The sequence below is a fragment of the Anser anser genome (genome assembly GCF_964211835.1).
Source record: "Anser anser genome assembly, chromosome: 26".
NCBI lineage: Eukaryota > Metazoa > Chordata > Aves > Anseriformes > Anatidae > Anser > Anser anser.
Window position 1 is genome coordinate 295,867 of NC_139747.1, and position 13,662 is coordinate 309,528.

Genomic DNA, 13,662 nt, shown 5'->3' on the forward strand with positions numbered 1-13,662 from the left:
GGCGGCCGCCGCGCGCTCCCGCTTCGCCTCGGCCGCGCGCCCCCCGCCCCGCGCGCGGCACCCGGGCGGCCCTAAGGGGCGGCGGCGCGGCGGGGCGGCGCTGCGCATGCGGGCTCGGGGCGACCGAGGGCTCTCCCGGAGCGGAGCGGGGCGGCGCGGCCGGCAGGTAGCGGCGGGTCCCGGGCGCGGCGCGGCTTCGCGGAGCCGGCCTGGCGGAGCCCGGCGGCGTCTCCCGGGGCGAGGCTGGGTGAGGGCCCCGGGGGGGGGCCGGGAGCGCGCTCGCCGGCTCGCTGCGGCCGGCGCTCCCGTGCCCTTGGGTGGGGCTTCGCGCTCGCCGGAGGCGGCGGCTCCGTGGCGGCGGCCCCGTCGCGCGGGCCGGGCCGGGCCGGGCCGGGCCCTCCCTGCGGGCGGTCGGGGTCCTGCCGGTGGCCGGCGTCTGGGCCTGGGAGCAGCGACCGGCGCCGTCGGGAACGGCCGCGCGTTCCGCTCCGCTCCGCTGCGCCCGGCGGCGCCGAAGGGCGGGGCCGCTGCCGCGGGGCTCGGCAGCAGAAACGCGGTCGGCACCGCGAAGCCCGGCTGCTCGCGGGCCCGTTGTGCTTCGTCGCTCGATGAGGTTGGGCCGTAGCTGTTCCACACGCGAGTGCGGAGGTTCTCGTGTTTATTCACTCTGGTTTCCGATTTGGCGTTTTATTTTTGCGGTTTACGTGCGGTTGTTGACTTGCTGCATGCTACAGCTAAAGATGGCAGCGTTAGCGATCGCCTGCCCTAGCCTTTTATTCCTCGATACGTTGTCTCCCAGTGGCTGTTACAATGATTTCCTTGTTGGAAAGCAAGTCGAAGTATGATATTAAGAAGATACCGTTTAAAAAGAAGGCGTTTAACATAAGCAGTGCAGCTTATTTCTGGCAAACCTATTTAAAAAAAGAACGCACGCACACAAAAAAATAAAGGAGTTGAAACTTCTGAATTAAGAGTTTGTGTGAAAAAGCCATGTTTTATCAGAAAGATATGCAATGTTTTGCAAGAAAGATATGCTCTGCTCCATAGCTAGGTTGCCAAAATCATTGTATGTATTAAAACTCCACTGTTGTAAAAGTCTATATTGATTGTTTTTCATCAGTTTAATGACTCACTAATTTTAATTTTTCCTCTCCATGTCTGACAGGTAAAAAGGCCTTTTTATGTAGTACATTTGCAAAGTGCCTATCTTATGACCTGATCTTCAGATAAGGAACCTGCAGTCGTGTCCAGCTGTTTTATATCCTCTAGACCCACGGGTACATATTGATAGATATATAGTGCAGGTTAGACATTAAGTCATTGAACGTAGAGCATTTGTTCGCTGTGGGATGCAAATTGCATGACAGCTTCATTTTAGGAAGGGGCTCGCTATCTGAAAGCAGGACTTAATTGCTTAATATGGATAGAGTTGCGTTTGTGACAGAGAGACTGAGTATTTTGCAAAGCTACTTGGATTTTGATTACCTGTATTTTTAGAAAGCAAAGCCAGAAGCTGTTAAGGAAATAGATTTCTGGTTATATAAAGGTTTCTAGTTATATAAAGGTTAAAGAAATACTTGTTAGGTTTTTGCTAAAAGCGTGAGTAAGAAATAGAATATTAACATCAGGATTACAATGTGGGGAAGGGAAAGAAAAGTAACTAAATTGGTGGAAGTGACATGATGATTTTGGGGGGTTTTGCTTGAGTTATTATTATTTCTTTTTCATTAGTCTTTTGTTATGGCGCAAGTAACAAATGCGGGGTGGGGGTTTTCTCGTGTTGGGTGTTGCAGGGAACAATGTCAGCAATTTAATCAGCCGCACGAAAAACTAAGTGGCAAAGGGTTAGCATTAAAATTAATCAAAAGCATCATTTTTGATGGCCTTTCTTTTCTGGAGCAGGTGTACCTCTACACTTAGGTAAACTTATTCTAGAAGGGAAAGATGAATTTTCTATGAGGGGAAGAGTGTTTGTGCTTTTTTAACGTGGATTAACTAATGTACGGTGGAGCTTCACATCTGTCCTTTTGAGTTTTGTATTCCATGTCAGTTGTAGCAGCTATCTGTGTTAGAAAGTGTAGCTGTTGCTGTTTTGTACACGGAGTGCAGAAATACTGGTAGCTACTGGACAGTGTAATGAGATCTTTCTATGTATTTTCCGAATCTCTGGAAAACTTCCTAAGAATTTACAAGTTTATATGGAAGCCAATTATCTTTTCCTTTGGGATTGTTCAGTGCTGACATGGCTTCACTGCTTGGAGCCCCTTTCAGAAAGGGTCCTGTCAGGAAAGCAATGTTTGCATGTTACTGGAATGGTGATAAATGCTCATATGAGCTCTTTTTGCAACATAATAGCAGAATATGAAGTCTAGGTATGTAGTTGAATTTAAGGCTGCTCCTAGTGTTTAGGAGCAGATTGTTTTCTGACAAAGCAACAATGACACAAGCATGACTTTCATGAACATTCTTCAAAGGCCTTGCAGTTTCTTATCTGTGAAGCATGCATAGGGTACTTAGTCATAGATGTCTATACGTGCTTTGAAGATAGTTTAGATTTTATGCTGTTAAACCTAAGATTCTTACAGCTTCCACTGTGTTTCAGATCCCATGGCTGTCCCACCATCGTACAGTGACTTGGGAAAGTCTGCCAGAGATGTATTCAATAAGGGCTATGGTAAGTGACATGACTGAGGTTTGGTAATAATTTCATATTTTATCTTGGGTGTCTTGAATACTACAATAAAAACACTACTATTTGAGAAAGCCATTAAATACCTCGTGGTAGGAATCCAGCAGAAGGATGGACCACCTTGAATCACCAGAATCCTTTCAATCTATCATCGCTAAGATGAATAACTGATGAAATATGAAAATAGGCTATTTCAGGCCAGTGTTCCCTATGTGCCGGACTTGCTGGGCGTGTAGCAAATAAACCTTGCTTGCATATTGTGGTGAAACAGATGCTGTGTACTCTTCTATTTTCAGGATTTGGAATGGTCAAGTTAGAGTTGAAGACCAAGTCTTCCAGTGGGGTGGTAAGTGCTGGGAGCTTTCAACATCACCAGCGTTGAGGGGAGGACAAATTCCTAAAATGGTGGTAATATCTTGATAGCAGGTGTTGCTTCTTTCTTTCATTTCTCAATTTAAAATTGTTAGCCAACTGATCTGTTTCTATAACAATTTATGGAACTCATGTAGTGGTACTTCTTTTCCTCTGGTGTGCAAGAATTTTCACATACTTTGTTCGGGATGTACCGTTTTCTTTCCAGTTCCCATTGCAACAACCATGCACACAGTTTTTCTTCACCATATATAGGTCTCACTTCTGTTTATGAACGCAGTTGAGATTCTCTGCTGTTGGTTTTTATAAGATTTTTAGTTCACAGACTTTTCATCCAAAAGGCCAAGGGATAAAAAAGAACCACGGTTTGCCTTAACTTCATTTTCACATCTCCACTATGCTTATAATGCAGGACCTAATTAATTAATTAAAACTAAATAGTCCTCCTGACATACTTTATGTAGAATTTCAGAGCATTTTATAGGTGTTAATTAAGATTTATAGCACTTAAGGTAATTAGAAAATATGGTGATCCCCATTTTAGTGGTGGAAAAATGGACCTCCCTTGTGACTTCACAGGAAAGCTGGAAAAACCAAGAATGGATTTCTAAATTTTGGTCTTTAAGCACAGGCATATGTATTTTATACTAGATAAGCTTATTCTTACAATGACTCTCAATTTCTTGAGTGCTAGCACTTACTGCTATCCTTTGTAGGCCTGTCCTGCTTTTCAGCCTATCTCGTAACCATATTTGCTTTAGCTCCCTTCTCTTGCATTCTTGTCGTGCAAATGGCATAAGTCATTCCTTTGGTATTACTGCGTGCTGTCTCAGTTACGTTTTTGATGGATTACTTGCATCGTGCACCCGGCACACAAGGCCGAGGAACTCCATGGTCTCTGTATTACAACAGCTGTCAATTACTGACATCAAAGAATGTGCGTAGTTTTCCTGCCATGAAGTTTTGATTCTCAATAATATGGTAATTGTTAACTACACTGTCTTGTGATGGAACATGCACAACTCTATTAAGTTCTAAAATGGGTTTTTCCTTCTCCATGCAACTTTCACTTTGGATGCTTAACCAGCTGGTAAGAACAGTGACTGTTTTGTCATGTTGGCTTTTTATTACTTTCTCTGGTGAGGTTTTCTGTGGGGGATATCGTTTGTAATGTGCTAGGTTGTTCTGCATCATATTTTCATTTACATCATGAAGTTTGACTTGGGTCCATAGTGCTTAATCTCCTGTACGATACATGTATGTAAAGCCATTTACAATCTCTGTCCCAACAATTCAAAATAAGAACACAATAAAAACAGCACGAGGAAAATCAAGATAGATATGGTACTGGTACAGTTGTCTATTGCTAAAGGTGTTGTGCTCATTAGCGTTTGTAATGAGCATTCTGCTGCAATATATGGTTTGGGGGTTGGAGGAGAGGCTGGGCACAACGTGTGAAATCTAAATCTAGTACTTGACTACTAACAGGATCTCTGACTGATATTGAAATGTTTTTGTTTGCTTTTGATGACGGTTCTTAGTGTAAGAGGTCTTTTACCAACCTAAGCAAGTTCCAGGGCTCTGTCAGCACATCTTGATAATAAATATCCAGAACAGAGATGCCAGAAATGAGTGGGCATTTTGAGATGCAAAAAGAATCGTTTTGGGTGTGGATAGGGAAGAGGATGATGATTTTGAGTGTTCTGTTTTTAAGGTCTAAGGGTAGCAAGTGTTTGTGTTAGCATTTGACAAGTGGAAAGAGGTAAAGTACTGAACAGTGCTGAAACTCATATTGTCCTCTTGGCAGGAATTTACAGCAACTGGCTCTTCTAACACAGACACAGGCAAAGCTTCAGGTAGTCTAGAGACAAAATATAAGATCAAAGACTATGGACTTACATTCCTCCAGAAGTGGAACACGGACAACACATTGGGAACAGAAGTTTCCATGGAGGATCAGGTAAGAGGAAGCTGATACTCTGAAAATGTTCCCGCAATTGGTATGAGAAAATACTGAGCTGAGCAGAAAACACTGAGGAATGAAAGTTACACAAAACTCCCTGGAGTACTAAAAAGAAAGAAGTCATGGTAAATGTGCCCAGTGATCAGACTGAGAGACAGCATCATGAATTTTAGCGCAGGGAGTGCAAGCATAACCATAGCCAAGTGCTGCTACATAACGATACCAAGATACAGAGTTATTGCAGATGTCAGCATGCCAAATTAGCTTTTTGAATGAATATCGCTATTATCCACTCTGAACACAAGTTTTTTGTTTTTTTTTTTTTTTAAAACTAACTTTAGCTATGTAGAGCTGTCACTACTACAGTCATGAAAGAAAACCGGAGAGGATTTTCTGTTTTAAATGCCATAATATGTAAGGCCCTAAGTTTGGCTGCCTTGAGACTGAAGGCTTCGGCTGAAGAGAAAATTTGCAACTTGGCGCTGCTTAAGCAAAGGGTTGCTGTTATACAATGCTCTTAAAATACAAAACTCCTTTTCAAAGTCAATAGCTTTATGCTTTTCACTTAATGCCTACGAACTAAGGTAAAAGTTCCAAAGGTAATAAAAGTTTTGTGGTGCTCTCCACTATATATGTCCAACCCTTTTTATAGTTAAGGTTTTGCACTTTTACCAGTGCTTTAACACGTTCAACTCAAAATGACGTGGAACAGCTGACCCCGGTACGTGGTTTGGCCAGTGAAGTAGTACTGTGTCTCAACATATGCATAGGTTCTGAGAGGGATTTTTAAGCTACAGCATGGATTATTGGCTCTATAGGGAATAAATAAATAAAACTGAAGAGGTTTTTTTAACACAGTTTCTCAGTTTTGTTGTCAACACTACATTTGAAATATTCCCATAATAACAAATCTTCAAAGTGTGTGCTGTTAATGGTGCCTCATTGTAGGGAGAAAAGCCAAATTTTAATCCTTTATCATACAGCATCTACAGATCTCTTTGTAAAAATGTGTGGGAGACTTTCTGTTCATGTCACGCCTTCTCTTTAGACCTGAAGTAGCACCATAGTAATGTAATAAAACAAGCCATGTTTTGGCAGAGTTGTGAGCAGACTTCTCTGTTTTTCTTTACAGTTGGCTGAAGGACTGAAGGTGGCTCTTGACACTGTATTTGTACCAAACACAGGGTAAGTATTTTCAGTCACCGTTATCTAAGGAGTCCTAGAATTGCCCTTAACTTCTCATTAGAAATGCTTATACTGTACATTGTGTAAATGCTCAAAACTTACCATTACTGAATGGTCATATTCAAATATTGCAACAGGAAGGAACTCATGGTGTAAAAAAGAAAAAAATCAAGAACTTTGTTCTGCAGGTACTGTAGAGTATTTTGAAGGCAATGGGCAGAATAAGCTCTGCTAGAAATGACTCTGGCTTTTTGGCCACTGCAAATTTATCGTTTTAGAGGAGGTATTATATTCCTGTAACTCGCTCCTTGAATAGCTAGGTCTTACAGGGACTGCTTAATTTGTACCATCTTTCTCATGGTGTTCAAGGTCCAATTGCTGTCAACCCAGTGCCTTAGGAACACAAAGGAGCTTTTTTTTTTTTTTTTTCCCTGAAGCCTGTGGAAGTAGAACAGCCTGTGTATTATGATAGGCAGTGTAATAGCACTTTTTTGTCTTTTTAAAATTATTTCTTTTTTGGTTGACAGAGCAAAGAAAGTGTGTATATGGGTTATATATGTCTGGATATACATGAAGGTTGAGACTGCTTTGTAAACAATTACTGGTATTTCTTTATCGTTGGGAACAGCGTAACAGAAAAAAATCAGCGTTTTAGATACTACTTGGATATAAGCAATTAGAAAAAGAGTTAAAGGTGAGCCTCCGGGCCTGGGTATGCACAGCACAGTGTCCTGCTGTATCTTCAAAGATAAAGGAGGCTGGGGAGAGGATGATGGAGGTGGTAAGATTTTGTTGCAGTTAACTTTGAATCGGTAGCAAAAGGAGCAGAAAGACACATTGGTGACAGAGGAACAGGCTTCTTTGGAAGACTGACTAAATGGATGATGCATGGAATGCATGGAGGATGAGGAAATTCCTTCTCAGTAAGGGAGAGTGGTATCCAGCAGTGAAGGAGGAAGGAAAGCGGGCAGTGCACGCAAAGGAACAGTGGAGAGAATTGAGCAGCCAAAAAAATCATTAAAGGACAAAAAGACCAGCTATCAATGTGGGATGTCACAGATGCTGCTTGAAAGAAACTGATGGTGCCATAACATACTGCTCTATTTGCGGTGAACAGAATTTGAAACCTGATATTTTTTGAGTAATAAGCAAAAAGATTAATGCCTTTATAACTTCTTGAGGATTTTAAGGAGGTTGAAAATGTTGGAAGTAGCACCACCAAATACATGTAACATCAGTGTTACCCTTATCCCACGCGCTCTTCAGCAGTTGTGGTGATTTTAAGTTTTGAGTAGGCATTACAGTCATTTAATGCACTGGCCCTAAAGGACATACATACAGGATTAAAACTACCTATAATATATACCACCAGGGATAAAATGAAATGTTTCTCTGCAGGAAGAAGAGTGGAAAGTTGAAGACATCCTACAAAAGAGAATATGTAAATCTAGGCTGCAATATAGACATTGATCTCTCTGGACCAACGATCTATGGCTGGGCCGTGCTGGGCTATGAAGGCTGGCTTGCCGGCTATCAGATGGCTTTTGATACGGCCAAGTCTAAGCTTTCGCAAAACAACTTTGCCTTGGGATATAAGGCAGGAGACTTTCAGCTGCACACTAATGTGTAAGTATTAATCTGAGCCTAGAGAAAATTATCAGAGGATCCAAACCAGATGAATAGTGAGAATTAACTGAGCTAGGTAAAAGGTGGGAGGAAGGAGGGAGGATGCTGATTTATTTCAAAAGTAATTCACATCATGTTTTCATCTTCAGTACAATTAAAGCAGAGTCAAATTCTCAACTTTTGGTTGTCTGTTAAGACTGTTTCAGGGTGATCTTGGTTTTGTGTACACAAGATAGTGGCATAAAGGCACTTCACACTGTTAGTTTGGAATTAAAGTCGGTAAACTTCAACTTCTATTTTGGCACTAGATAAGAGTCTTCAGTTAAGCTATCTTACCCTTTCCCTCACTAAAGAGAGAGCTTCTGGCTCAGAAATGCCCAGGGTTGAGGAGAGAGGTGTGTGTTACATCGTTCTTTGAGTGTTTCCAGCTACCTTAGTGTAGCTCTAGCCTTCGCATTCAGATGCTTCAAGAATCCTTGAACTTTTTATATTTAAACAACTGCTATGCAATAACTTTGTTTTCAGTCTCGTCATTTCCATAGCTGACTTAAACCTCTTTCTAGGTTTGTCCCTTTATACGTTATCAGAGGCTTTTCTCCTTAAGACAAGTAAAGTTTTGTTTTTTGTCAGAATCTCAAACGTTGTGTCTTGGTTACTGGTAAGTTGTGGTCAGTTAAGCAAACAATACCCATGTTTTGGGTAAATATCAGAACATCTGTGAGCTCCAGCTAGGAATTATATGACCATGGGTCCACTGGACACCTTGGTTCATTTTGAGATAATGGTCAAAGGATTATGGGAAAGGAAGGGATAATCTCAAGGGTTGCTATTTACTGACACTTGCATCTCTTACATACAGAAATGATGGCACTGAATTTGGTGGGTCTATTTATCAGAAAGTTAATAATAAGGTTGAGACATCAGTCAATCTTGCATGGACTGCTGGCAGTAACAACACACGTTTTGGTATTGCTGCTAAGTACCAACTGGATGAGAAGACTTCCATTGTGGTAAGATTTTTTTTTTTTTTAAAGCAACAAGTATTTCAAGCTCCAATAAATGCTGAAAACTAGTGATGTGAAATAGTTGCTCCAAATAGTTACTGAGAAAGTATGGTAGACAGCAAACTGTTGTGGTTTAAACATCAACTAGGACTACAAGTCATATTTGTGAAACATCTTAAAAATCTAAACCCCTCTTTCGTCTGTGCTGAAACAGTTGCTGTTGTGCCTGGAGCCTACGCAAAATGTGTTTTCAAAAGGTAATATGAGTATGAAGTATTCTTTTACATTGTGGATTAGGTAAGAATTAGACAAAACTACTGTAGTAAGATGACAGTTCAATTGAGCTTACAGCCCTCTCCTAACAGAGTTATGTAGCTCGTGAAAGTCAGTCAAGGTCCTGAGCTAAGTGCCATTACTGACACTTACAAAGTCTTGCAGAAATGTTAGGGCCAAAAAAGAAAGAAATTGGGGTGGGCACTGGGAAAAGATGACTGGGAGAGATAACATGCTCATCAGGAAGCAACAGTGAATAAAAGTAACTGCATACATAGTAACACTAAGCACTTAAGTAGCAAGCATTTGTTAAGCTTTAAAACAAGAATTAGTTCCAGGATAATTCAGCCAGAATTAAAAATAGGAAATACTATTGTAAACAGCTCAGAACTTAGTAAAAGATAGGTTTGCATATTCATAAATTTGTTGCTCATTCCTTAGAAAAGACAGGGTGGGACTTGATATAGGTGTAGTATGCCACAATTTGAAGAAAAGATGGGACCTATTTCTTGTGCCTGTTCCAGTTAGAAGGTAAAGTGGAGGAACATAGTGAAAACCGGGTATACTGGAAACTTGTAGGGGAAAAGGCTAGAATACTCCACAGCTAGAGATCAATCTACAGGTAGCTGAAAGAATGAACAGGGCACTAGGGCAACTTTCTGAATATTTGTACATGGCGGTGATTTTTTTTTTTTTCCTGTAGGCTAAAGTGAATAATGCCAGCCTGATTGGAATTGGTTATGCACACACCCTTCGACCTGGTATGTAAGCCCAAGTAGTAGCAAATCCTACTAGTTACTATGTTGTGGGTTATTTTACTATCATCTCTAGAATGGAATAGAAGGACAAAAAACCAAAAACTAGAAATCTTACACAGGTACATGGAAGTAAAGGCTGTGTATGCACATAAGCTCCTATAGCAAATAAGACATGTTACTAAGACTCAGGTACTTGGTGAGAAGGTGTTACACCGGGACATTATTGTATGAAGACTCTCCTTCCTTGCTTTTCTAGGTATAAAGTTGACCCTCTCAGGCTTGATTGATGGCAAGAATTTCAGTGCTGGAGGTCACAAAGTTGGGCTGGGATTTGAACTAGAAGCTTAATGCAGTTTTAAGTAGAACAACAGATGGTGCTCTGGAAGATGAAGGAAAAGCATACCCCGTATGTTTTGGCCTTAACATTACTCTGAAATCTCCAGCAGTGTGAACTTTGTACTCTTCCAAAGAATGCTCTTAACCCAACGTTGAAGTCCAGCGACTGCAGGCACCTCCACAGAAGATACTTGAAGGCATGCATGGGAGTTGTGATGTTTGTGCCCCATTTTTCACTTGCTTATCATATTGTAAATGGGCTCCTAAAAGGAGAATATCCCACCTCTCCCCATTATTGTACTGCATCCTGCATGTCCTACCTTTCACACCCTTTTACGAAAGGTAATCTCTGTGCTACAGTGTAACATTTGATTTTACATCAGAAATGAAATAAATGTCACAGTTGGAACATAGCGTTGGTTCAGGTAAGCTATTCTCTGTGCAGTGGGGCTTTTCTTTTTGGTGGATCCTCTGCAGATTATCTGTTAGTCATACTTAAAGTTTTACTAAACTATATGTAAAATTACAGGGTGGTTGAGGTTGGAAGGGACCTCTGGAGCTTATCTGGTCCAAGTGCCCTGCTCAAGCAAGGCTACGTAGAGTTGCTTTAGAAGATCTCCAAGGAGCGAAACTCCACAATCTCCTTCGGCAACCAATTCCAGTGGTCTATCACCTGCACAGTAAAGAAGTTCTTCTTGATGTTTAGAGGGAAGCTTTGGTATTCCAGTTTGTGCGCACTGCCCTCTTGACCTGGCACTGGGCACCACTGAAAAAAAAAGCCTGGCTCCATCTTTGTTACATCTTCCCTTCAGGTATTTTTGAACATTGATGAGATTTCCCCCAGCCCTTTCTATTTTCTATGCTAAAAAGTGCCAGCTCTCTCAGCCTTTACTCCTAGGAGAGGTGCTCCTATCCCTTAGACACAGAGAAGTATTTTTCCCAACAACATATACACTAACACTTTGCTTCTCTGTGCTCTCTAGGATAACATCCTTACCTCTCACATCTTAGAAAGCAGCTTTCACTGAGGGTATCAAAAAGAACAAACCAAAAGTTCACATTTTTAGATAATTTTGTTCCCATAGAGGAAACACGTATCAGATAACCATTACACTACAAAAAGTGCAAATCAGCAAAGTTAAGAAAATAAGTTCACAGTTCAGATATATTAGGAAAGTGACATCTACCATTGATGGTGCAAACTGACTGCAGGTGTTGTCCATTGGTCATCAGAAAGCCTGAAAGCTAGCAAAACCACCACGTGTCGTGCCTAAGGCAGAGAGTAAGAAGAGCTACTGTCTTTAAGGCATGATTAAGAACTCTTTCCAAGCAGTTAGAACACACGTTTCCTACTCTATCTTTGTGAAAAAAAGCATCTGAGATGTGGATACTATAAGCTATGCCACGTGTCTCTCGTAAGTAGAAGGAGGCATTTTAACTTCCCTTTTCAGAGGCAGCAGCTTATTACAGTTGGCTTCCTCAAGCAGCATGGCTTCAGACGCAGTTGAAGTGATTTTACATCTGGGTTTGTTCTGGACTGTTTCTTTCTTCTACCTGAAGCTGCAGCCAGCTCCAATCTAGAGCCTAAAGTATAAACAGTTAGAAATGCAGAGTTCAACACTAGCTTGCACCTGAGATTGCAAAGATTTAAGAATTTCACTGTAAACAAGTTAGTCAACATAGTTTCATGATGAACCGTGTGATTTCTTAGAAAACAGCACACACAATCTATTTTCAATATTTTACTTGCTTGTCAATATTCTACTTCAGTAAACAAGCATCCCTGCACACCAATATATTGCCACCACAGACCCATCCCAACTGCAAAAGTGCGGTTTTATAGTATTTCTGTAAAACAGCCAAGCGCTTCTCCCCTCCCCATCTGCCCTTCAAAGGAAGGGAAGTCTCAGTAGCTCTGTGCCAAACTGTAAAGCATCAAAGTCAGTCCCAGAGACATGGCTCCCACTTTCAGCAAGCAGGGAATGTAGCAGCAGTTCAAGTAGGAGAGTGGGTGGTTTCATCTCACGCAACTCATACTCTCTTCTTGTTCAAAAGAGTAGTATACAGATTTCCACTAACCCTATTACTTATTTGTAGGCAAAGGTACACAAGCAGAAGTTTGAAGTAATAAGCATCCCCAATCCACTTGTAAAAGAATATCAAGTATGTTACCATAAAGCTCTGCTCCTGATCCTTCATTGTGTCATGCATCACATTTTCTAGTTGGCTAGAGAGTTTTTGTGATTCCAGCAGTAGCTCCTCACTGAAAGAGAGGATTGTTAGACTATTATTTTCTACGGAAGTCTTATTTAAAGATAGGGGCAGCACCTCTCCAGCAAATAAGGCTGGCAGGTATGCTGCACAGCACTGAGGAGCGTTAACAGTTTATAAGCTCATAGTGCAACAGGGAAAGTCAGTAGCATCCTCAGATTTATTGTGATGAGGGAGAAGGAAGCATGTTCAAGTCAGAATTGGGTTCTTATGTGAAGTCACTGTCACTAGAGGAAAAGTTGCAGAACATCCTGTAAACTAAAGCCTGAAGCGACATACGAGTAAACTAGCCAAGGTCTCATTCCAAATGGTGATCCAGTTCCTTTCAGCAAGCCAGAACTACAAGTGGTTAGTATAACAGTCTCCTCGATGATATAGGCCAGCTACCATTCCTTCCATGATAATGCGCCAAAAGTTCCTGCAGCCAGTGCACTTCAAATAAGCCCAACCAGTCCAAATAAAACAAACCCCATATTATTGAGGCACGTGTGTGGTGTGTGTAGCAACACATTATTTCCAGTTGTTCATCAGGAATATTGACAAGACCTAGATTATCCAGCTACTATAGATAGGACTCCTGCCACCAGAAGCTGAACGCAAAGTATAGAATGTAAGAAAGCTTCCGTATCATTTCACAAAGCAGGACACCCGGCTTCGCAGTGCTGGCATTAGCATCAACAGAACTCCAGACTTCACCTCACCTTTTCCTGACAGATTCTGGTAAGTTGTAGGTTCCAGAAGGGACCTGCAGCAGCAGCTGGCCAGGGCTACTAAAACGCGATGTGTTTATGCTCTCTGGACTGCCCGTAACAGGACCACGTACTTTACTCTGAAAGAAAACAGCAGATTCAGACTGCAATCATTTCTACCAGCCAGGAACATGAGAGAACCTAGAAACTGGCCTCAATCCTAAATCAAATTAGTAGAAAAAAATTACTACAGGACATACTAAGCTTACTATTAATTATTTCAGTTATCTGGGTGTGCTACTAACCTAAAAGTACAGTTGAACCGGAGTTTTAATTTTACTTACACAAGCAATTTTCAGTAAGTTCCACAATTCTTTCTGTCGTTTCTCCTGAAGCCTAACAACTGTTTCCTCATCTTCATTCATCAGATTCATCACTTTCTCCACCCTGGGGAACAATTCCAGTGCCTTCTGCTTGCAAACTACAGTTTTACTTT

At 41.5% G+C, this 13,662-nt stretch overlaps 2 protein-coding genes across 7 annotated transcripts in view; one reads left to right on the forward strand and one right to left on the reverse strand.

The window, feature by feature from the left end:
• Window positions 1-27: 27 nt before the first annotated feature.
• On the forward strand, window positions 28-10,619 carry VDAC3 (voltage dependent anion channel 3). 4 transcript variants are annotated; one of them, XM_083811523.1, is made up of 10 exons: window positions 28-166; window positions 1,166-1,304; window positions 2,603-2,674; window positions 2,986-3,035; window positions 4,869-5,021; window positions 6,157-6,209; window positions 7,608-7,835; window positions 8,695-8,845; window positions 9,816-9,873; window positions 10,127-10,619. In XM_083811523.1, exons 3-10 carry the CDS (start codon window positions 2,608-2,610, stop codon window positions 10,216-10,218), a joined length of 852 nt encoding a protein of 283 aa, XP_083667649.1. In that variant the 5' UTR covers window positions 28-166; window positions 1,166-1,304; window positions 2,603-2,607; the 3' UTR covers window positions 10,219-10,619. The 4 variants fall into 4 exon arrangements, with proteins under 4 accessions (XP_083667649.1, XP_083667647.1, XP_083667650.1 ...); XM_083811521.1 differs by having other exon boundaries at window positions 1,166-1,277; XM_083811524.1 differs by having other exon boundaries at window positions 110-247.
• Window positions 10,620-11,260: 641 nt separating this feature from the next.
• The window catches only part of IKBKB (inhibitor of nuclear factor kappa B kinase subunit beta), a 28,600-nt gene continuing 26,198 nt past the window's right edge, over window positions 11,261-13,662 (reverse strand). For all 3 annotated transcript variants that reach the window (XM_083811506.1, XM_083811505.1, XM_083811507.1), the window contains 4 exons: window positions 13,511-13,658; window positions 13,179-13,306; window positions 12,379-12,469; window positions 11,261-11,790 (listed from right to left, as the gene is read on the reverse strand). In XM_083811506.1, the coding sequence (XP_083667632.1) occupies window positions 11,722-11,790; window positions 12,379-12,469; window positions 13,179-13,306; window positions 13,511-13,658 (436 nt within the window). In that variant the 3' untranslated portion in view covers window positions 11,261-11,721. The remainder of the gene's footprint in view (window positions 11,791-12,378; window positions 12,470-13,178; window positions 13,307-13,510; window positions 13,659-13,662) is intronic.